The 20,466-nt window shown below is 52.5% G+C and overlaps 9 protein-coding genes across 9 annotated transcripts; 4 read left to right on the top strand and 5 right to left on the bottom strand.

The window, feature by feature from the left end:
- Positions 1-1,596: 1,596 nt before the first annotated feature.
- CMQ_7922 (mitochondrial ribosomal protein) lies at positions 1,597-2,125 on the top strand (the record flags this gene model as incomplete). The annotated part of the gene is made up of 3 exons (XM_014313562.1): positions 1,597-1,635; positions 1,698-1,780; positions 1,834-2,125. The coding sequence occupies 3 exons, from the start codon at positions 1,597-1,599 to the stop codon at positions 2,123-2,125; spliced, it is 414 nt and encodes a 137-aa protein (XP_014169037.1).
- Positions 2,126-2,348: 223 nt separating this feature from the next.
- CMQ_7871 (triosephosphate isomerase) lies at positions 2,349-3,377 on the bottom strand (the record flags this gene model as incomplete). The annotated part of the gene is made up of 4 exons (XM_014313511.1): positions 2,349-2,377; positions 2,454-3,071; positions 3,136-3,206; positions 3,340-3,377. The coding sequence occupies 4 exons, from the start codon at positions 3,375-3,377 to the stop codon at positions 2,349-2,351; spliced, it is 756 nt and encodes a 251-aa protein (XP_014168986.1).
- A 1,288-nt stretch (positions 3,378-4,665) lies between these two features.
- On the top strand, positions 4,666-6,478 carry CMQ_7979 (caf1 family ribonuclease; the record flags this gene model as incomplete). The annotated part of the gene is made up of 5 exons (XM_014313619.1): positions 4,666-4,828; positions 5,054-5,316; positions 5,383-5,550; positions 5,831-6,240; positions 6,397-6,478. 5 exons carry the CDS (start codon positions 4,666-4,668, stop codon positions 6,476-6,478), a joined length of 1,086 nt encoding a protein of 361 aa, XP_014169094.1.
- Positions 6,479-6,759: 281 nt separating this feature from the next.
- Positions 6,760-8,041, bottom strand: CMQ_7952 (50S ribosomal subunit l30; the record flags this gene model as incomplete). The annotated part of the gene is made up of 3 exons (XM_014313592.1): positions 6,760-7,032; positions 7,105-7,886; positions 7,993-8,041. The coding sequence occupies 3 exons, from the start codon at positions 8,039-8,041 to the stop codon at positions 6,760-6,762; spliced, it is 1,104 nt and encodes a 367-aa protein (XP_014169067.1).
- A 912-nt stretch (positions 8,042-8,953) lies between these two features.
- Positions 8,954-11,143, bottom strand: CMQ_8024 (phd and ring finger domain protein; the record flags this gene model as incomplete). The annotated part of the gene is made up of 3 exons (XM_014313664.1): positions 8,954-10,656; positions 10,771-10,794; positions 10,924-11,143. 3 exons carry the CDS (start codon positions 11,141-11,143, stop codon positions 8,954-8,956), a joined length of 1,947 nt encoding a protein of 648 aa, XP_014169139.1.
- A 1,682-nt stretch (positions 11,144-12,825) lies between these two features.
- Positions 12,826-13,939, bottom strand: CMQ_7770 (60S ribosomal protein l37a; the record flags this gene model as incomplete). Its single annotated transcript, XM_014313410.1, has 8 exons — positions 12,826-12,889; positions 12,990-13,011; positions 13,077-13,116; positions 13,223-13,272; positions 13,353-13,365; positions 13,441-13,480; positions 13,799-13,837; positions 13,929-13,939. The coding sequence occupies 8 exons, from the start codon at positions 13,937-13,939 to the stop codon at positions 12,826-12,828; spliced, it is 279 nt and encodes a 92-aa protein (XP_014168885.1).
- Positions 13,940-14,563: 624 nt separating this feature from the next.
- On the top strand, positions 14,564-16,117 carry CMQ_7769 (saccharopine dehydrogenase; the record flags this gene model as incomplete). The annotated part of the gene is made up of 5 exons (XM_014313409.1): positions 14,564-14,618; positions 14,680-14,823; positions 14,903-15,236; positions 15,308-15,885; positions 15,951-16,117. 5 exons carry the CDS (start codon positions 14,564-14,566, stop codon positions 16,115-16,117), a joined length of 1,278 nt encoding a protein of 425 aa, XP_014168884.1.
- A 460-nt stretch (positions 16,118-16,577) lies between these two features.
- Positions 16,578-18,730, top strand: CMQ_7826 (duf155 domain containing protein; the record flags this gene model as incomplete). Its single annotated transcript, XM_014313466.1, has 2 exons — positions 16,578-18,582; positions 18,657-18,730. 2 exons carry the CDS (start codon positions 16,578-16,580, stop codon positions 18,728-18,730), a joined length of 2,079 nt encoding a protein of 692 aa, XP_014168941.1.
- A 390-nt stretch (positions 18,731-19,120) lies between these two features.
- Positions 19,121-20,245, bottom strand: CMQ_7998 (uncharacterized protein; the record flags this gene model as incomplete). The annotated part of the gene is made up of 3 exons (XM_014313638.1): positions 19,121-19,855; positions 19,928-20,169; positions 20,236-20,245. 3 exons carry the CDS (start codon positions 20,243-20,245, stop codon positions 19,121-19,123), a joined length of 987 nt encoding a protein of 328 aa, XP_014169113.1.
- Between the last annotated feature and the right edge of the window lie 221 nt (positions 20,246-20,466).

Below are 20,466 nucleotides of genomic sequence, written 5' to 3'. Positions count from 1 at the left end.
TGAACCAAAAGCAGCACCACGAGTGAAAGTGGGAAAATTTAAGATAGATCGTCTGCAACATCTTGGAAGTTCAAGTATTCATTCGAGACTTTCTCTATTGGCAGAGAAAGAGGGTTTGTGCCACGTAGGTGAAACCTGCTTAAGACTGTTCGACAAAGTACCAAACCAAACTTGTGCGATAGCGGCTTTTGGGATGTGTTGGGCGTGGCAGTGTGTCATAGCGAGTTGCCAATTTCAATCCACGCAATATAGTCAGTCGGTGTTGTGGACATCGCAGTCATCGCAGATTGGAATCGGAGGCGTATGTTAGCATCTTTGTGGTACGATATGGCCCGTATAAGACGAGTGCTATGTACCCGTACAGCAATTATAACACGGTATTAAAAAAGCATCTTATATACTCGTAAGTTTCTAATTCCGTGTTATATTTTCTGTACGGGTACCCGTACAAATAGCAAATGCCCCCGTCTAAAACCAGCATAACAGCAACCGACTGGAAAAAGGTGAGTACAAAAACATATCGATCGTAAACAGCCCACATTATCCTTTAATTGATACAGACCTAGGATGTATGTTAGTAAAGTAGAAGAACGTAACAAATCGGAAACGATACTAACCCTATACTGCTTACTCTCATCATTTGCGGCTGTGTGCCGCGAATTATACTGATTGACTCTGCTGTAGATTTATCGAGGCGCTCCTCTGCCTTCGCTCTGTGTTCCACCATATCTTTCTGTAGTCGTAAGGCCCTTTGATTGCTTTCCTTTTCCCAGCGGGCGAACATTTTGGCCTGCGCCTTGTCATGCCGAGCGGACATATCGTCGAGCATTTGGTCTAGCCGAGCAGACATTATTTTCATGGCCTCCTCAAGTTCGGCGAGGTATACCGTGTTCACGGGAGGAAGGACTAAACCGCATAATAACTATCATAATCTTTTACAGTCTTTATTGAGAGATACTTTACATACCATGTTGTTGGAGTTGTGGATTCTTTGCAAAGTTGTCGGGGTATATTGTGCGAAAGACGCAAAAGAAGATAAAAATATTTTGGAGAAAATAAATCATCCCGAAGAGAGGAGAGGGTAGATAAGTATTAGAGAACCCGGGTTTGTAGAGAGCTCCTTCCTAATTTGCTGTTTTTATAACTTATTGGGTCGTTCTTTCCTTCGTTAAGCAGATCGGAAGTTTGTCGGAGGTAGAAGGCGTCTCGGACGCTTTTGGTAAAGTTCTACATATTTCTTGTCCACCGATACACTTTTCTTTACCACTACTTAGCCCTCTTTATCTTCTTCCGTAAAAATACCCATGATTTTGAGAAACATTTTGTCGATGTAAAAGGATGTATGTCATAGTAGATCTAAGTCTTAAGCTGGCTTGAGGATCTGCCGAAAAGGGCAATAGAGCTATTATACGGAGTACTCCGTAATCCGTACGGAACGGAGTAAGCACATGATCTGATGGTAGGGAATTTACCGACTTCTTTGGGGTCCACATCTGGTCACGTGGCTTCCCCGAAAATTTAGATCGACTTCGACCTCTTTGTCTGCCAAGTCGCTGTTCACCTCTAGCAGAGATTCATGTCGCCAGACACCGCACCATGACGATACGAGCACTGTCACAGGTCTCCGTCGCCCGAGTAAGATATATTGTGCCTTTAGAAACCTAACTTGTATGACGCAACGCGCTGACGTCACACAGAATGGCGTCGGTGCCTTCATCCTGCAGTGCAAGAAACTCGATTTCCACTACTGTGACTGGGCCGGCAGTTCCCGCGGCATGAAGTGAGTGCCAACGGCAGGCGCTTTCCAGTCTCGGCTTTTCTGACATTCACCAGCTCGTTCATCAAGACCAAGCTCTCCAAGTTCGCAGCACAGAATCCTGAAGTCGAGTTCACTGTGTCGCCTCGGCCGTCGCGGCACCCCGTCATCGTCGGCCACTACATCAACGGCAAGGAGCGGGCGATCTGCGTGCGTAACATGGACCCCAACCAGATTCTCAAAAAGGCCGAGCTGCTGCGAGACGCAACGGGCGAGGTGAACAAGAAGTTCAGCAAGCCGGTGACCAGCACCAACCAGAGTGTGCGTGGCGTGTGGAGTCCATACCACGGCTTCGGCATGCAGGTGTGAGGCAGTAGCATGCGGGTGAAATCTCGACAATGATGGGCCAATGTACGAGTATATATGTGTATAGCACCGCATGTGAACGACGAACAAAACAATGAGAGCAAGAGAAACCTTTTTTTTTCTACTTATGGCTATTGACGTTATAGGCACACTGTTCCAGGAGTGCTGACAGCCCTCCAAGAAGCCGTATTCGGCCTTTGGGTGTCGTTGTTCATACATATCCCCTCTACAGGTTGCTGTTGATAATATCAACAACTAGTAAGGACAGTCAGTATAAAGCAGGGCACAGCTACTCACAGGCAGCCTAACAAAAAAGGGGGGGTATACTCACAGGCAGGCTTCAGGCTGGCACCGCCGACCAGGAAGCCGTCGATGTCGGGCTGCTTGCCCAGGTCCTTGCAGTTCTTCTCGCTGACGCTGCCGCCATACAGAATGCGCGTGGCCTCGGCGACCTCGGCGCTGACGTTCTCCTTGAGCCAACCGCGGATGGCCACGTGGACCTCCTGCGCCTGTGCCGTGGTGGCCACCTTGCCGGTGCCGATGGCCCAGATGGGCTCGTATGCGATCACCAGGTTCTTCCACACGGCCGCGTCCGAGCCGAGGCTCGCCTTAAGTGCCGCCAGCTGGCCCGTCACCACAGCCACGGTCTCGCCCTTCTCGCGCTGCTCCAGCGACTCGCCGCAGCACCAGATGACCTTGAGGCCGTTGGCGATAGCGTACTTGGTCTTGGACGTCACGACCGCGTCCGACTCGGCCAACAGGCTGCGGCGCTCCGAATGGCCCAAAATGGTCCACGTAATGTTGGAGTCGATCAGCTGGTGCACCGAGATCTCACCCGTAAACGCGCCGTCCGGCTTGTCGTAGACATTCTGGGCTGCCACCTCGATCTTGTCGCTAAGCTTCTCGCGCACCAGCGAAAGGTACAGCGAAGGCGGGGCGATGACGACCTCTGGACGGGAACGTGTGTGAGAACAATCTTCCAGGCTTAGAGCAAGTTCGGGCTTTTCACTTACCAGTGTTGGGGTCTAGCGTAGCCTCGTTCAGGTTGTCGACAATCTTCTTGACGGACTGGACAGTCCCGTTCCTAGATGTTGCCGCAAGTGGTGGTCAGCATGGTGGAAACCCGTTGAAGCTATTCGCATATTTGCGGGGTTTCTTTTCAGGAACAAGCAGGTAGGATCGCGGGGTATTCGGAGAGGAGACGCGGGACCACTCACATCTTGAAGTTGCCGCCGACGAAAAATTGACGAGCCATGATGGGCAGATGTTCAATGAGCTATTCACTTGGTATAACGGGTATGAGGTTGAGGAGAAGCTGCAAAAGAGAAAAAAGGTTGGGGCCGTTGGCTTCTTGAGCTGTTTTATTTTTCCTCCCCCCCCCTTTCAGGTGGGATGAATTTAGCTGGCGCTACTACAAGCTCCACTAATTGGATGACTTTTGGCCTCGCTGAGCCAAATGTTATAGCACCACTTGGCAGTAAACAACTCATCTTACGATTCTTCCGTATAAGGGGGTCTATCGAGCATTATAAAATGCCATACACAAACAATGTACTCCGTAGATGGGTCTTTGCAGGCGGGGAACATGTTGGCTCTGCCAGCGACTCGCTGGTTCTACCGGCTCGTTCCGACATCCTCTTACAATTCGTTCAGCACGGCTGCAGCCCGGCCCATCTTCGTGTATATGCCGTCCTCCTCGGCTATACAGTTCTCTCTCGGTTTTTTATCGTCATTGCAGACAGCCGTTTTAGCAGTGCCGATAGATCTTCCCAAATCTGTCACGATCGTCCGGACGGCTGCAAGAACCCTGTAATGGTAAATCGCCCGAAACACCAGCTTCCTGCAAGTATAAGCCACAGCTTTTGGCTCGTGCAGCACCGTAAAGCACAGCCAAGCCGCTCGTAACGGCCAGTAAATACCGCGGTGCAAAAATCCATTCTAATGGCCGAATTGCAGCATACGTGATACCTCGCCTCCTATGTCACGCAACAGCTGACAAGTCCACCTCTTCTGTCACGATCAGCTAGCCCTATCGTGTTGCACCGCAATCGTATCTTGCTGTCTATCTGCGAGTACGAGCTCTTTTTAAAAACGCATCTTGAATGTGGCTTTGCAGGTTATCTTCTAGGGTTGTCTATGAATACAAGGGTGTCGGAGATTGTGGATCAATGTTCGTTCTGGTATGCTGTTCAGCATGCCATAGTGGTATGTTTCATGCATCGAGTCATATTTGGCCTGTCGCCTTTCTTGGCGACGAAGTGATTGTATCCGAAAATCGGTGTTGTGCGTAGTACATTGACAGTATGAACTGCATTGTTCTGGTCTTTCTCTGATATCTTCTATCGCCGTAGTCAGGTCTCCTATGTAGTATCTCAAAAATAAGCCGTAGTTATCGTGTCGTTCGCTCCTTCCGTGTTTTGCTATGCTATGCTACCAAGAAAAGCACAATGTCTTATTATGCGTTTGACAGATTTTCCATTCTCTCCCTTCCCTCTCTCCCCACCTCAACATTGAACTCTCTGTCATATGGGCATCGCAAAGCGATGGATGTCTATTTCACCACATTTTGGCGATTCTTGCCTTCCATTCTCGAGGAGATCTCCGACGCCGAGTATGTTGCCATTGACTTTGAGATGACTGGCATCAAGCTTCGGACTGCAGACAAGCATTACAGAGCTACTACTCAAGAGGAAATATACCAGCAAAGTAGAGAAGCGGCTCATACCTTTCAGGCCATCCAGTTTGGAATCACTTGCCTTCATTACAGCGCGGACCAAGGTTGCCATCACCTGCCACCAGTGCTTCACGTAGGGTTTGCATAGATTCGCACTCCTTACTAACTAGAGAGTGTAGATGCGTATATTGCGTCCTCTTACACCTTCCACATCTCTCCCATGTTTCCAAACGACACTGTTGGTAATATTCTTGCAGGAATGGTCGACCGCTTGCTGGTGGTCTCTTATTCCTCACTCCTTTTCTTGAAGTACAACGGAAATCGGCTGGAGGATTCATATTTTGATGGCATCCCCTATCTCAGCCGCGAGGACGAAACGAATACCAGTAATGCGTTCCTCTGTATGGACAAAGACCCTAGCAGAGACGATATCGATCTTGAGATTCAAGATGAAGAAACCAAAGCTTTCTATAACGAAACTAAAAGGCTTGTCAGACTCTGGGACGAGGACCCCGAAGGCGTAAGAGAAGACCAATTGCTCTTCCCACGTTGTACTAGACTCGAATCCTAGCTAACGGGAAGATAGGATAATTATCTCAACGTTTCCAACCCGTATGGAGACCGCATCAACCGGTTTCAGCAACGCCTGGTGCATCAATTGCTACACAATGAGTTTCCTGGAAAGTTCCGGGGCTACTGCAAGTTCAACACATTCATGCAGATTTCGAAAGTACAGGACCAGGCTGATATGAAAGTAAGGGGCTCGATCATCTGTCCTCACTCATAGCATTTTTGGGACTTCACTGACTTTCGTTTAAAGTTCAGGAAAGAAAGAGACGAAAGTCGGCTTGCCTGCTTAAAGAGCCAGAGAGGTGCGAAATCAAAGGCCGAAGTTCCAACGTGGACTTTAGCTAACTATGCAGGACTGAGATATATCTTGGAGGCTGTATGATCAAGCCTCTAATACGGGCATATTGCCAACTTCCCTCGATCTATGATTTTCAGGAGACAAAAGCTAATGCCAGGGTTTTCAGTTGGTTGGGGGTGACTTTGCCATGGATGCTGCAGACGTTGCTGAGCTAGATGACGATGCCACAAGCCGCAACAGCCTGAGGACCCAACTAAAACGCTGCGAGTGGAAGTTAAAGCAGCGGCAACCAGTGCTTGTCGGCCACAATATGCTTGTAGATCTCTGCTTCCTGTACCGGACATTCTTTGAAACACTGCCTGAAAATTTATCAGACTTTAGCCACAAGATCCACGAGCTTTTCCCCCGGATCGTCGACACAAAAAATCTTGTGGCTCGAGGCGGACACGATATGCACACGGTAAACAATCTTCAACAACTAAGTACAGAAGCAAACAAGCTGCGCAAGCCAGTGATTTTGCGTTCACACCAACGGGGCCGTACCGGTTACAAGGACGATAGTGCTCATCATGCGGGGTACGACAGTAGGTTATAATATAACTGCATTCCAGGCACTGTGATACAATGCTAAAATTATCTGACGTACAAAAGGCAACATGACTGCTACACTTTTTGTCAAGAGGACCTGGCAAAAATACAGTGAAGGCCCTGACGACAACTCGAACAATGCAGGCGAAGAAACGGCACCGTCTTCGCCCACACCAGCTTCCAGTCGCCGCAAAACTTGTCCGAGATTGCCTCCCTGGGAAAGTGATTTCTTCCGAGAATACGGTAACAAGCTACGAGTTGGGAACACTGGAGTACTGGAGCTAGAGTCATGGTCCACATTGGTGGACGAAACGTGAAAGTGTGGATGTCTTCATGGACGAGTTCTTCATAAATAATGCAGATGTCCGCGCACTATATGCGGGATATCGTTGTTCTTACAAGATACATGATTGTGTACAATAGTGCTTTCAGAGCCTATTTCGAGCATCTGATCATGCCTCTGCGCTGTGAGATGCGCAGCTTTATTTTTTCTCTTATTGCACTCGATCACCTCTCTGGCATTGCGTGTTTCACGCCCGAATAGTAATACCATGGGAGCTCTTTGGCGAGCTCTTCTTTGGTCAGCCATTTGAAGTCGGTGAGGCCAGAGGTGTTGCCCTCTAGATTAGCCTGACCGGCCATGATGCGGCCCTTGAGGAAGAAGGTCTTCTCGCCATCAGTGGCATCTGTGGACTGGACAATATGGGCAATAGGCACGCGGCCGACAATCCAGGTGTTCATGTCAACACCAGCAGCGGATTCCAGTGCCCGAGCAGCCGTCTGAACGCGATGATTAGTAATTATGTCAAAATTAGTAAGCAGGCGTGAAACCAAGTCGCAGCACAAACATACCTCGTGCAAGTTCTCGTTGGTCTGCACATCAGCCGTGGGAAAGCCCCAGGTGCCGTCGGCGCCACGAACGACGAGGTACAGGGTCCGGTCCAGGCGACGGTCAAGACGACGAGGATTGGCGCCTTCTCCGGTGGTGAGATCGCCGTCGGCAGCGGTGGTGCGAGGCTGCGGCCGCTCGACGCGGACACGGTCTGCCTCGCTGAGGCGTTCGCCGTCCTCGCTGACGCGCAGATCAGCATCCGAGATGATGCGCTCACGCAAGCGATCGGGCTGGGTGAGCTCGGTGGCGAGGGGGTCGTCCAGCGTGAGCTCATCGTCCCAGGCGCGGGCGCCTCCACGGCCGTGGCCACCCTTGCCACCCTCGTAGCTGCCAATATCGCGGGCAGGAGTTCCGCGTCGATCGCGCAGCTGTAGACGCCAGTCGAGAGCCGGGGTAGTGTCAGGCTTGAAGTAGACGTTCTTCCGGAAGGAGCCGCTGAGCCGCTCGTTGAGGCGCTTCTGATAGAGGTAAAAGGCCGACTCGAACGCGGTCGGCTCGCGGGTCAGCAGTGGCGGCCGGCTGAGCAGCAGCCCAGCCCGTATGCGAAAGCCCGGGTGCGAGACTGCCACGGGTTCCTCTCTTGACGCGACTGCGGCAGCTGTGGAGGGTGGTGATGGGGACGGCTCCGCTTCTGTTGCGGCGGCTGCCGAGTACAACCGCCGTGATGTGGCCGGCCAGCTGAAGAAGAACGGACTGCTACGGGTTTGTGCACAGCGAGCGCAGCTGGCCGTTCGGGATTGTGCTGCGGCGGCATGTCAGAGACGTGGTGCCATGCTATACATATATCCTCCCGTCTTCGGACCACGAAATGGGAGGCTGAAGAAAGGCACGAGGGGAACAAGACGTACCGTGGAACAGGGCAGAAACTGCCTGTCCGCCTCTGCTTGTGGCCGCCATACTTGCCCGTATCTCGTGAGGGAGAGCTGGCTTACAATGAGACCACTCGCTCAGCCAAAATTTACCAGATCAAAACTTTTTTCACCCGCCAATTGAAGAGCTTCGGTTGGCCCTGAAATCTTCATACTGCCCCAAACCACGGCCAGGCGATCTCGGAACCGGATAAACACTAACCCGACAACGGCTAATGCCCGTCTTAAATATTCTCGGTCGTTCCCACATCACTAAAATTTTCTCTCTTTCTCTCATCCATGGCATTATACCTTATCAGGAAGACCGCACAACCTATCTGTATACCCAGCGCGTCTTCCTCATTTCAAGATGCCGAGAACAAATCCCAAGAGCGTCCCAATTCGCTAGCGGCTCCTCATGGCAATATACAACCTGGATGCTGTTAGATAGAAGACTTTCACATTAACACATGCTGCTTGATCAAGTTTGCCAGCGGGCTCATGGATATTCATTCAGCATTACTCCAGAACTGAGCTCGATCAGCATGACCACTTTATCCCGTGCTTTGTTAAAATTTGCAGACGAACGTTTTGTATACAAAAGAATATGCAACTGGCCTACGTCTACAAAATATACAAAAACCACACCCATTCCGCGATACAAAACTATGCTTCCCACGACACTAACGCCCCTCTTGCCGGCCCGTTCCAAACCAGAAAAAAAGCCGACAGAGTCGGCCGTCGTCCTCTAATTAAAAGAAATAGCACAAAAAACGCCAGATTGATCGGAAGAATATCACAAGCCGTCTTCCCTTGGGGTATCCAACCTGAATTCCGATGCCGCCTGAGAAAACGCCAGCCTAACAAAGCAGTCTCGACTTGGATGATGCCGTCGTGTCGTTTTCATTTCAAATATGTCGTTTCTTGTTTGCATGAGTTGTATCCTCGTGCCTGGTCAAACTCATGCCGATAGGTCGGCAACTGCTTGCGCCACCTCTTTCGATGCCTTCTTCTCCCAAAGCTTCCGCGTTTCCGAATCGGCAGCCACTGGGTTGCTCACCTCCTCGTAAAGTTTGTGGGAGACGTCGCGGTTGATAGCGGCATACTGGTCGGCGGTGAGCTGACTGGATTTCCAGTGCGGCTTCAAAGCTGCTCGAACGATACTGCTGATGCTTTCCTTCATCTCGAGCGAAAGTGGATTCCGTGATGGCGATACGTCTTCTGATCGCGGCAGCGCTATGGTCGGCCTTCTCTGGGGACGTGGCTGCCGAAGCTCCGTAACAAATGTCGAGCCGTTGTGGTTAGCACTGGCTTGATTTACTAAGCTGCTGATGTTGCCATTGTTGTTTTCGGAATCACTGTGATCGCTTCTTGGACTGACTGCTGATCGTGTTGGTGAGTAGTTTGCTGGTGGATATATTGGTTCGATGTGGGAGCTCAACAACGTAGGCGAGCTCGGCCTAAGTGCTCGGTGTGGCGGTGGTGTAGTCGACATTGCCCGTGGGCTGTTATGTGGCGAGGCAGCCGGCGATGAGGCGACTGGGGAGGACGGGTCGATTACGAGGCTAGGCCGAGGCTCTCCAAAAAGGTTGCGGATGGTTTCGTCGTCAGAAGGTGTGCTCGACTCGACCTCTTTGAGCAGCGAAGACAGAAAAGAGCGAGGCTCGCCGTCGGTCTGAGGCGTTCTGGACGGTAGTGTTGCTGCAGCCGAGCTGCTGCTTCCCGACGCGATAGCTGATATGGCAGCTGGAGCATCGCTGCTCGATCCAGGTACTGCCGATTTGGAAGAGGACGGTTCGCCGGGGGGTGCCGTGATACGACGAGTGCGAGGCCGTTTCAGCTTTCGTTCCGGTTCTTGAACGGGCTCCACAGGAGAAGCGGTAATAGATCGAGCCTTGCGTTTCCGAGCAGCCTGGCTGCTTACGTCGCAGTCCCGTGCTCTCTCAAAAGCACCCCACGACCTGATCTCTTCGCGGCTCTGTTGGACCGTTGCCGTCTGTACGCGTCCATTCTGCGATGCAGCAGTGTGTCGGCCTCCGCGCTGCAATATGGCGCTTGGTATGTTTCGCTCAAAGACATCTTGTGCTCCGAGACGACGGGCTATGTCCAGCCTCTCTTGCCAGCGCTCGAATTCCCGACGCTCGTTATTTCTCAATTGCTCGGCGCGACGATAATCCTCCAGAGATTCGTCCTCGTCGTGGTCCAGGTCGATGTTCAGCACATCCCAGATCCGCCCAGTGATTTGACCCCAGGCGCCCTGCCACTCGTCTGACTGGGCACGCCGTCTCGCACGCCGCATGCTCTGCCTGGTGCGGGGGAAAAAGTCGTTCCGCGCCCGCTGGGGGCCTAGCCTGCGCGGTGCACCGGCAAACAGTTGCCCATCGGTAGCTGCACCCGGGATGGCTTGGCCAAGGAGATCGATGCACTCCATACAGAACCAGGCGCCTTGGGGCACGTTCTCGAGGCCAATGCAGTGGGTATGATACGGGGTATCACACCCGTCACAGAGAAGTAGGACTTCTTCATTGTCGGCTAGGTTGCATACTGGACAAGGAGTGGAAATGTCATCGGCCTCGACCTCTGCAAACTCGTCCAGCCATGCCTGTGGGTCAAATTCGGCGACCTGTTTCTTATCTTGGACTTTGTAAGATGACAGTAGATTGCCTATTTGCAGAGTCCTGAGTTAGTTTTGTCAAAAGCCACAGACGGGATAACAGCCCGGTATTATACGGGTAGCCGAACTACGAGGCAGAGAAACATCTGGTGGTGGGTACGAACCTCCGATTTTGTCATATACACAAACTGAGTGGAACGTCTGCCGACAGATTGGACAGCTGTTGGCCTTGCCCGACCATTCTCGTAGACAAGTATCATGCAGAGTATGCCCGCAAATTTGAATAACAGCGACGTTGTCATCCCCGTGACTAACACCACCGCTGTCGCTGGCAGCTTGCAATCGGGGATGGGATGCACCATCAGCATCCTCTTTAAACGGCCCGGTATTGTTGGTAGTATCACCGATAATAGCGCCGCTCGCTATGGCGCTGGTAGCATTGGGGCTGTTAGGGGCAGGCTTCACTTCTTCGGGCGGTGGTGGGGGTTCTTCAGCGTGCAGTAAGGGGTCTAGGCAAACTATGCACTGTTCTGCCATTGTTTCAGTGGTCTTTGCAGCGCAAGCCGCTTCTTTCTTCGCATGAAAAATGGTGGCAGGAGGGAGGATAAGACGATTCTGAAGAGAAAGAGAAATTGTAAAAGAGAAAGAGAAGCAAACGCGAGAATTTTGCGAGAATTTAAAAGAGAAAATGTGAGTTTTGCAGGTACTGATTGTTTTGCGTCGGCAAATTCTTTGGATGCTGCCTTCGAAAGGAGCCGTTGCTCTGGGGGGTATTTTGCCACTGTTCCGCGAGTCGTGGGTAGTAATAGGCAGACTTGGGCAGAGGGAGAAGAAAAGAGGAAGAATGGAGGGCCTGTCCGCAGTGGTAGCAGATTAGACCGGAGAGGGGAAAAATATAAAGGCGAAAGGGGGCCTAACGCCAAAGAAGGCAAGTGATGGTCTGTGCGGCAGCCTGCGAACAGAATGGCTCTTTCCGACGAGAGACGAAAGTGGTCCTATCAGACTGGGTCGAAAGTTGATTCTAAATCTCCGCCTTCCGGTCCTCGTCATGTTTATAGAATGGGAAACAAACCAATGATGATTAAGCAGAACACGGTCATGCTGCAGAGGCAAGACGTATCGCATCTTTCCACACCCCCACGTTCTGCTCCTCGGTGCCTATCGCCAAATATAGTGCATGGACAGGCTTGCCTGACACGAGCTTCTGGGCGACGCCTGGGGCAGCGTCGCTCTGATTAGCCTTGACCCGTCGTCTCAGTGCATCTTAGTCGTATTACTCTGTAGATTCAGCCACTGGACATTCGGCGAATACGAGATCATATAAGGTGGATACGCCAGCGCGTCAGATGAGTGTTTCTCGCGCACATCTGATCCATGCGAAGAGAACAGTGTGCTTTAGAGAATGCACGCGACGCATTGAGCTGTCACGGTCTGGACAGACTCCCAACTCCCCTCCTTTTTCTGCCATCTGCCCTAGGCCGAACAGGTGGATCCCGCATATATGCACAGCTTGTCTACCAAGTGTCTTGCGTCTTTTGCGTTGCGTGCTTGTGTCTGCCTTAGGCGCATGTCCGTTCTGTTTCACTGGCCCGCATCGCTAGTAATAGTAGTCTGACGTTGTGTGAGATAAGGGCAGCTCTGGCTGGGTTTGGCATACCCCAACATGCCCCCCACCCCTGTGATATACTGGTGCTGGATGCTTAGTCGATCGGCGTTCCCTCTCCCAAAATAGACACTGCGGACGTCGAGGTCAAGAGGGGCAGGCATGATACTGCTGCTATTATCAGCTTGCTCGCAAATTGACCGCCTTTCCCGAAGCGCCCGGATCGGACGAAATAGACAAGAGGCATATGACACCGACAACACACCTCCGATCTCCACTCTCCCGCGCCCGAGGGAATAAGGAAAAAGAGCAATTTCAAGACGTCATGTTGCGATGCCATATCAGTCAAGGTACAACCCCATGAACCGCCGGCTCGCCATTCAGCCGCCCAGGTGAGATACATTTCAGCCCTTCGTCAAAAAAGTCCACGGCCGCGACTCGCTCTTCAATGGGGGAAAACTTTTTGATTCTGAACCGATTTGATGCAATTTTTTTTATTGTGTCGTCGCCCTTACATCGAGGTGCTGTAAAACCAATACCCAGTTTTCGTCCCCCCCAAATAACAGAGAATTGAGAACAACATAGACCACGCCTTTCCTCTATCCCATCCACCGCTTTATACCTCGGCAATCTCGCGCAATCTCCGCAGGGTCGACCGCGTAGCAGCAGCGGCAGGGGTCCTGTGAAGCAATAATTAGTACGCCGTCGAAAGTAGTCAGAGACGTGGCTCAAAGTTGGTGGTATGAAGGTCCCGGGGCTTGTGTGTGGTAATAAACATACGAGACGACGTAAGCGCCACCAGCTATGAAAAGTTAGTATTGGTCCAGTAAAAGTCTGGGAAGGTTGAAAAGAAAAGAAAAAACGTACCAATGCACTTCTTGCAAGACTTGCACTGCCAGATGCCGACCTATTCAGCAACAACCATATTAGTATCTTTTTAACCAAAAATACCGTATCATCAGGCGAAGCAGCAGCTATGCAGCAGCATCGAAGGAGTCTGAGGGGACACTAACAGAGGTCCGCTTCACGGTGTTCTTGGCGCAAAAGGCGCAGATGTAGCGAGCTATTTCGAGTGTGAGTTATATTTTCGCGACAAGAGACAGGCGATCAGCCGTCTCGAGTACAGAGGCATCGTTCACGCACCATGTTGGGTGATCTAAGAGAATAAGTGTCAGCATTTATTAAGAAAACTCAGCGGCAAGCAGGCAGCAGAAGCTTGATATCAACTTACTTCGCTCTTCTTCACCTGCTTGCGGAGGGAAGCACCGTATCTAATTGAGCAATAGTGTCAGTAAAGCCATCTCCCTCCTTCGGTAACATCTCTTCCTTCGGTGACATTTCTCCTCTTCGGACCATTCGATGTCGTCTGCTGAGCACAATGAAAAGTCTCCGGCCATGCTGAGAAAAGTCGTGGCACTTCTAGCCATTGGATCGTCTGAGTGAGCTATTGGCTGCATGCATATTTTCGTCGCTATTCGTCGTCCGACGTTTGCTCGAATGGTGCTCGCTTGTCGCTGCTCTTGACCGATCCTCCTCTTTCATCCATCTTCGAAACACCGCTGGGAAAAGGGGGAGAGTTCGCATCTCACCTGGTACCGTAACGGCCAGTGACGCCGACCTTCTTCGTGCTAAATAACGAATGTCAGTGCATTTGCTCAACACCGCTGCCTAGAGGCCGAAAGCCACAGTATAGCCATAGAACGGGTATCATATCCATACCGCTTCGTCATTTTGATTTAGGGAGAGAGAAATTCGGTAGGTGAGGGTGAAGAATTTATCTCGTCTGGTATCGTGGAGGTGACTTTTTTTCAATAAACTCAATCAGAGGGGAAAAGTATTGGGTTTTTCGAATATTACCTTAGGGCCGTTCTATGAAAATGTGTGTCGGAATTTTATATGATCCGGGTCATGTGACCGGAGCAAACCTAATTACTCCGTATTATGAGGGCTCCAGAATCAGACGCCAAGAATTACTCCGTATGCTAGGCTACTAAGCCTATTAGTGTGAAGATGCCCGATTGAGGCAAACCACGGCCCCTTGCTCCAGCGACAGCAAAGAAGTCATGGCAGCTGATACTGTGAGCCGATTATCTATTGAGGTAAACAAGATATCAAAGAGCGAACTGAGAGGAAGGGACACGGTACAGCTTGGCTCGGTCTGATTTACTGCCAACTCACAAGTGGTGTATTATTGGCTTTTAGGTCTAACCTCATCCGACTTGTATGCAGCAACGGACAAAACTACAAGTACCTGATGCTTTATTGTAGTTTCCTTCTTTCCAAAATATCTTGTTCAGTATACCCAGTAGACATCTGTCCATATACGTGATTTCCAGAAACTTCCCAGCTACAAGATGACGCTTAAAACGCACGACCGTCCGTACGACATTGTCGTCTTTGGCGCTTCCGGTATGACGAAAAGAGGGTATTTTAGGCCGAAATTCACCCCGCTAACATCACGTCACCAAAGGATACACTGGTGCTTGTGTGGCTGAGCACATCACGGCAAGCTTGCCAACGACGCTGAAATGGGCGCTCGCTGGTCGCTCTCACGACAAGCTGACCAGGCTGGCCGCCCAGCTGAAGGAGTTGAATGCTGACCGCAACCAGCCAGGTAAGCTGACCCGACGTGGTCCTTGCCGTATCACAATCAGGCGGATTGGAGCTGACGCGGGGATTTCGGTACACTCAAGCCATCGAAATCGTTGCAGCCACCGACGAGGATTTGGACAAGCTGGCCAAGAAGACGTTTGTGCTCATCACCACCGTGGGCCCATACATCAAATATGGAGAGCCGGCATTTCGGGCATGTGCACAGAACGGCACCCATTATTTTGATGTCACAGGAGAGGTGCCCTTTTCTGCTCGCATGATTCGCAAATACGAAGCCGCAGCAAAACAATCCGGTGCGATCATGCTGCCCCAGTGCGGAATTGAGTCGGCCCCGGCCGATCTTGTCACCTGGATGGTTGCAAAGACTATCCGGCAGCAGCTTAAGGCCAACACTGCAGATGTGACCGTAGCCATGTCCCTGAGGCGAGTCTGCATCATTAGGCGCGTCTTGTCGACTTCTTCAAGGTTTCCTGACACCGGCACAGGGCGGCTCCTTCTGGTGGCACACTCAATACTGTATTCACTGGCGCTGAGTTAGTCACTCTCAAGGAGCTGCGCGAAACCATGGCCCCGTTCGCACTGTCGCCAGTGCTCAAGAACAATCCGACGCGGGGCCAGTTCTCAATTCTCCAGTTGCTGACGGGCATCATCCGGGTTCCGAACCTTGGCTTGCTGACGACTGCCTTGGCCGGCTCTTCTGATGCGGCCCTCGTCGAGCGCACATGGGGTCTGCTCTCAAGCACGCCATCCCGGGAGCAAGAGTCTTACGGGCCCAACTTTTCCTTCTGCGAATACGCGCGTGTGCGAAGCCGTCTCCAGGGCTTTATCATTCACTGGGGTTTGGCTGTTGGCAGCGTCCTCCTGTTCACGCTGCCCCCTTTACGCTGGCTCGCCAGGCGATTCGTCTATCAGCCAGGCGAAGGTGCCACAAAAGAACAGAGTAAGAGGGACCGGATCGAATGTCGCGCAATCGGCAATCCAGACTTCGACGTCGCTACCGAGACTGGGAAGCCACGACAGCAGGCTTTTGGCCGGGTATTGTACAAGGGAAGTATCTATGCGCGTATGTGAAACTCCTCAGTACTTTTGTCGCTCTTGGCGTATGAATTTGCTGGCTAATCGTCATAGTCACCGGCGCTCTCGTGGCCGAGGGTGCCCTGACGGTGCTAGAAGATGATGTCCGGCTGGACGGAGGCATCTATACTGCAGCCCTTCTTGGCCAAGGGTTTATCGATCGACTTGAAAAGGCAGGCGTGGAATTTGAGGCAAAGGTGATTGATGTCAGTGAACAGTAAGCAGATTCTCCAGAGGGGTGCAGATGCTAAGGTAAGGCGACCCACAATATTGAATTGAGCCGTTCTGGCCGCCCCATGTTCTTTCAAAAAACCCACCTTAGCTCCACTTCATTACGTAGCTGCACACTGCAGAAAAAAAGCTGTCACGTACTCTGTAGTCGTGAGGAAAGGGAAACTAGTGGCAACCGACTGCTTTGTTTCTCGAACTATTTTCCCAAGCGACGGCCCAATTCCTCATACACCAATGTGATTAATTTATTGTATACCACTTTCACGAGAATTCGACAGTTCCTGCATTCATCCACACTAGCGAAAACCTTGTCTCCCCAACTGGGCCCCATAGCGACTGCAAAAAGGCTGAGAAAGGCGGCTACGGTGAAGATATAAAGAGGCAGTGTAGCACAAACACACACAAATACCACCTCCCAGTCACCATCCGCCGTCTCTTTTGTGCAGGGTGATGGCTGCTGCCGTGTCTGAGAGCTCGCCTCTTCTGCAAAGTGGCCCTCAATCACAACAAGACCAGACCGAAGAGTCCACGCGTATAGGAAGCACTCCACTGCCAGCTGCTGCTACTCTGACGACGACAACAACATCGCTGACTTCGCCGTCCGCTCTCGCCCGACCCAGCTCTGGTTTCCGCCCCAAGTCTTCGCGTTCTGTGACTTTTGACCCAAATCCTGTTTCTCAGACGATCGACCTCTCTCCAACAAGTTCGCCTCCCAACCACGAGCCACTGCCAGCATTCTCACGCTCTCGTCGTCGAAATGCCTCGTCTACGACTGCTGCCACATTGCCGGCTATAAGCTCCTCGGAACCGACGCCTTACGGATCAATGTCTACCATATCGAACACACCGATGTCTGGAAGTGGCACGGGCAGCAGCGGTGGCGGTCCGCCGGTGCTGGCAGCAATAAACAACCGGCTGCGGCGTCGCAATAGTTCTAGCTCTGCGCCAGTCCACGGCCAGCAGCGTCAGCAGCTACAACAGCTTCATCAACACCCGACGGCGCTTCCCAAGATCGGTCCGCAACGGACGTCCAAAAACGCCCAAAAACTCAAGCTGTTGCCAAATCCCGAGTTTGGTGACGAAGGCCCGGATGAAGAAAGTGGTCGGGATGTGTATAGCCAGTACACTCGGATCAAAGATCCTACGGCACGTCGAGATGCTGCCTTCTTGGGCAAGGCTGACCGTGGCCGGCTGCCCCGTGTCACTGCGTATTGCACGGCAAACCGGTATCAGATGGACGGGCTCATGCGCTTCCTCAAGGGCCGCAGCAAGACCCGCGGTGCAAATCCGAAATTAATTGACGAGTGTATCTACACGCCATACAACTACGACTACGGCAAGGGCAACACCAACAGCAGCAGTGGTGACGGGAATGCCAGCCGCAAACAGCGGGAACCTGAGAACCACCAACAGAGGGACCGGCAACAAGAACAAGGATGGGAGCCAGAACGCGATGCACAGTCGTCCGTGGTACCGTCTTCTTTCCAACATGAGCGTCGGCATTCAACAGGCGAGGTTGATTCAGTCAGCCCTACGCAACTTCGTCGAGACGATCTGATGGACCTCGAAAGAGGCAATCTGACTGAGGGCGATAACAGTGCAAACCACGGCCAAGTTGTCGACGAGGAGGCAGTGGGCGATGAAGCGGTACAGAGCCACAGTCCTGGCGAGAGCAACGGGCTAGATCGGTTCTACGGAAGCGAACACCGTGAAAACCCATACCAGTACCAGGACCATTGCCAGGACCATACAGAGGAACACGAGCATATACATGAGGTGAGCGAGCAGATAAATGGTGGTGGTGACGAGGCAGTGGACTTGGACATCCACGTGCGGACGCCAGAGGTGTTTCTGTTTGACTACGGGGTGGTGGTGATCTGGGGTATGTCGGAGGCGCAGGAGCAGCGCTTTCTCAAGGAGCTGGCACGTTTCGAGACAGAGAAGTTGGCGCCGGACGACGTGGAGGTTGAGTTTTTCAACTTTTACTACACACGCGAGTACCAGGCGCGCATCTACAACGATTTTATTGCGCTGCGCGACGACCGGAGCAGCAGCTACATGACGAAGTTGGCCATCTCGCATGCGGTGGCGCAGAGCGTCAAGACGTCGCTGTTTGAGGAGCTCATCGCGTCGACCGTCGAGACCTGCAAGGACATCCCGACGCAGATCGCCATGACGGGCACCATTGCGCTGAGCCGGTCGCAGATCAACATGCAGATCGGCGAGCTGTTTATCCTGCGCATCAACATCCACCTCAACGGGTCTGTCCTCGACACGCCGGAGCTCTTCTGGGTCGAGCCGCAGCTGGAGCCCGTCTACCAAGCCGTGCGCAGCTATCTCGAGATGGACCAGCGCGTTGGGCTGTTGACCCAGCGCCTGGACGTGATTGCGGACCTGCTGGCGGTCCTGAAGGAGCAGCTGAGCCACGGCCACGGCGAGAAGCTCGAGTGGATCGGTACGTTTCTTTCTTTCTCCCCCTCGCCCCTCTCCTGTTGGCCATTTGCTTCAGGACTGCCTGCTGACTAACAGTGATCGTTCTCATTGCGGCCGAGATTCTCGTGGCAGCTATCAACATTGTCGTCGACGTGTACGCGGGCGAATAGAGACGGGATATGAGAACCGTCGTGATTGCTAAGGAAAGGCGATGTTGACCGGGTCGAAGGTTGTAATCATACCCCATAGACAAAGCATGAAAGAGGAGGGTGGGCTTTGCTTCGCAGTACAATTTGTAGAGATGCTAGACGGAAGCAGGCCACCAGGGTGTTTTTACAAGCGTATATATTCATTGCAAGGTTCGTTTTACCTGTATTATGCAAAAGTAGGAATTCTATCCTTCATGCACAATGTCCGCAGAGATCGATCCCATTTCGCAAAGTCTAGTTATACATACTTCCTGTTCCGAGTCCAGCCCTGTCCCCTTTCCCTGTAAATAAAAGCACGCACAAACGAGCTAGAAAGAATACATATATGGCCCCGTTCACCTTCCAACAACATTATTCCTTGCTGTCAATCGACGGCGCCGCATTCTCGTCAGCCATCTCCGTGTCTTCCTCCTTGACGACACGTTTGGCCGATTCCTTCTTTTCTTCTCCGGCCTTGGCATCCTCGGTTTCGGCGTTGTGCTCACCCTCCTTCTCGGTGTCGTCTCCCTTGTCCTTTTGCTTCTGCTGCCGCGCATCCTCCTTGGCCTTCTTGTGCTTCGCCAGCTCCTCGGCTGCGCGTGCCTCAAACTCGTCCTTATGGCTCTGAGGCATGTCCGTCCAGCCACGGGCCAGATCGGCCTCGATGCTGCTGCTGCCCGCGCCATACTCGACAGCGTCCTCCATGTCGACATCGTCCGCTTCGTCGCCGCCGCCCATCTTGGCCTTCTCCTGCTTCTTTTCGGCCAGGCCGGGTCGTACCTCTGCGCAGTACAGCTCGAAGCCGTTGACTGGCCGCTTCAGCGGTCCCTTGGCCATCCCGTTGGCGCCGTCCTTGTCCTTGTCTCCGCCGTCGACCTTGCTATTCTTGTCCTTGACTTTGTCCTTGCCCTTGCCGCCGCTCTTGGCCGATCCCTGCGTTTCCAGGGTCTGGCTGTCCACATGGTTGCTGGCCGCATCCGAGTTCGGTGACTGCGCCTGTAGGTTCTGGTTGATAAAGGTCGTGGCAGTCGAGCCGGGCTCGCCGCCGATGCCGGTAAGCGAGGCTTTCCTGTGTCCACGCTTCGTCCTCAGAGGCTTGTCTTTCGGCTGTCAGACAAGAAAGGAACAGGGTTAGAGAAGCAATAAAGGGCCACGCGAAGAGCGGTCGAGAGGGCTTACGGTCGGAGGCGGGCTCGGGCTGCCATCGGAATCCTCCACATTGGCGCTGGTGCGCTTGGCGAGCTGTTCGAGAAGAAAGGCCCGCTCGAGGCGCTGCTTCTCGACCTGTCGCTTCAGCCTGGCCAGGCGCACACGCACGGCATCATTCGTCTCCTCGACATCAGCCATACGCTGCTTCAGCAGACCGCATTTCCTGCGGTAGGCCTCCTCGACGGACGGCGGAAGGGACTGGGCGGAAGAAGCTAGGGATGGCGACAATCAGGGTCAGCATAGAGAAAACTGGCGAGACCAGGTGAGGCCATTCTTACGGGGAGCCATGACGACGAAAATAAGAAGCTCAGCTGGCGTAGGATGCGAGAGCGAAGCCGAAATCGCGCCGAGGTCAAAAAGGAAGGGAAAAGGAATGCAGTATAACGATTGGACCTGGAGGAGCCACCTTGTTGCGTAGCGGCAGTGACGGTGAAGCTGTGCTCGATACACGGATGGCGCCCTGGATGAAAGTAGCAAACAACGACTCGCGACAGGCTAACAGCCTTGCT

This window comes from Grosmannia clavigera (assembly GCF_000143105.1).
Source record: "Grosmannia clavigera kw1407 unplaced genomic scaffold GCSC_82, whole genome shotgun sequence".
In the NCBI taxonomy this organism is placed as follows: domain Eukaryota; kingdom Fungi; phylum Ascomycota; class Sordariomycetes; order Ophiostomatales; family Ophiostomataceae; genus Leptographium; species Leptographium clavigerum.
The sequence above is the reverse complement of the archived record's forward strand: the minus strand, read 5'-3'. Positions and strand labels throughout refer to the sequence as shown.